Source organism: Hibiscus syriacus, unplaced genomic scaffold (assembly GCF_006381635.1).
Source record: "Hibiscus syriacus cultivar Baekdansim isolate YM2019G1 unplaced genomic scaffold, ASM638163v2 tig00110847_pilon, whole genome shotgun sequence".
Classification (NCBI taxonomy): domain Eukaryota; kingdom Viridiplantae; phylum Streptophyta; class Magnoliopsida; order Malvales; family Malvaceae; genus Hibiscus; species Hibiscus syriacus.
Genome location: NW_024062888.1, coordinates 1,800,484 through 1,801,686, shown reverse-complemented (window position 1 = coordinate 1,801,686; position 1,203 = coordinate 1,800,484). Strand labels below are relative to the sequence as shown.

At 43.3% G+C, this 1,203-nt stretch overlaps 1 protein-coding gene across 1 annotated transcript; it reads left to right on the top strand.

Annotated features, from left to right (window-relative positions):
* The first annotated feature begins 412 nt into the window (after positions 1–412).
* Positions 413–1,203, top strand: LOC120143382 (putative glycine-rich cell wall structural protein 1). The gene is made up of 2 exons (XM_039157717.1): positions 413–939; positions 1,008–1,203. Exons 1-2 carry the CDS (start codon positions 413–415, stop codon positions 1,201–1,203), a joined length of 723 nt encoding a protein of 240 aa, XP_039013648.1.

The following is a 1,203-nucleotide window of genomic DNA, read 5'->3' as shown; positions in this document are numbered from 1 at the left end:
CCATGATCCTGAAGTGAAAATAACAAATTGTTTCCAGCTAATTAGGTGTTTAAACTAATTATCCATCTTAATTCATTAAATTCAGGAGCTGATGAAGCACATGAACGGGTGGTTTTTCTTTTCGTTTCGTTTATGTTTTGCTTGGTGAATAATGAACGATTGGTATTGCAACAAATTAAGGCACATAGACGGCTACTCATGTAAGGTCCATGATCCCATATTAGAAGAACAAATCAAACAAGCAAATGCCATGGGGGTATTCTCTGCACTGCACTTCCCTCGAATCTTCTCTCTTTCACAGCCATTTTCAACACTATATAAATAAATGATGTGATACCCTTTGAATCACGTTGAAGAGTAGTAGAAAACCAACAAAATGGCATCCTCATCCTTGGTACTAAAGTTTGCGTGCATGGTTCTCTCGGTTTGTTTATCCTTGGGGTTGAGTTCGGCTAATAGGTTCCTATTGGACCAAGCCAACCTCGTCTACACAAGCATGGACCCTGGTGTCCATGAACCAATAAAGAACCCTACTGACGAAAAACTTGGCGTTGGTTATGGAGTTGGAATTGTCAATGGAAATGGTATCGGGTATGGCATTGGACAATCATGGGGACAATCAGGAGAAGGTATTGGGTATGGTGTTGGACAATCAGGAGAAAGTCTTGGGTATGGTATTGGACAATCAGGGGGACAGTCAGGAGAAAGTATCGGGTACGGCATTGGCGAATCAGGGGGACAATCAGGAAATAACATTGGATACAACATTGGGCAATCAAGAGGACAATCAGGAAATAACATTGGATACAACATTGGGCAATCAAGAGGACAATCAGGAGAAAGTCTTGGGTATGGCATTGGACAATCAGGAGGGCAGTCAGAAGAAAGTATTGGGTACGACATTGGGCAATCAGGGGGACAGACAAGAAATAGCATTGGGTACGGCATCGGACAATCAGGGGGTCAATCAGGAAACAATGTTTGATATGGTGTTGGAATCGGGTCAGGTGGGAACAACGGGTGTGGTGGACCGGGGGTGGAGTTGGGACTGTAATTGGATCCGGACAAAATGGAGTTGGTGTGGGATATGGTTCAGGTGGTGTTACTCCTGGATGTAACGTGGGCAATTGTGGTGGAAACTGTGTACAATCCTCGAGTGAAGCTACCAAAGAGATGCCAAAGACTATTAAAACAATTACTTAG

Excerpts from the sequence above, each read along its gene's own strand:
- LOC120143382 (XM_039157717.1), top strand. The coding sequence starts at position 413 with ATGGTTCTCTCGGTTTGTTTATCCTTGGGGTTGAGTTCGGCTAATAGG. Across the intron at positions 940-1,007 it reads CAGACAAGAAATAGCATTGG|GTGGGAACAACGGGTGTGGT; the intron begins GTACGGCATCGG and ends GAATCGGGTCAG.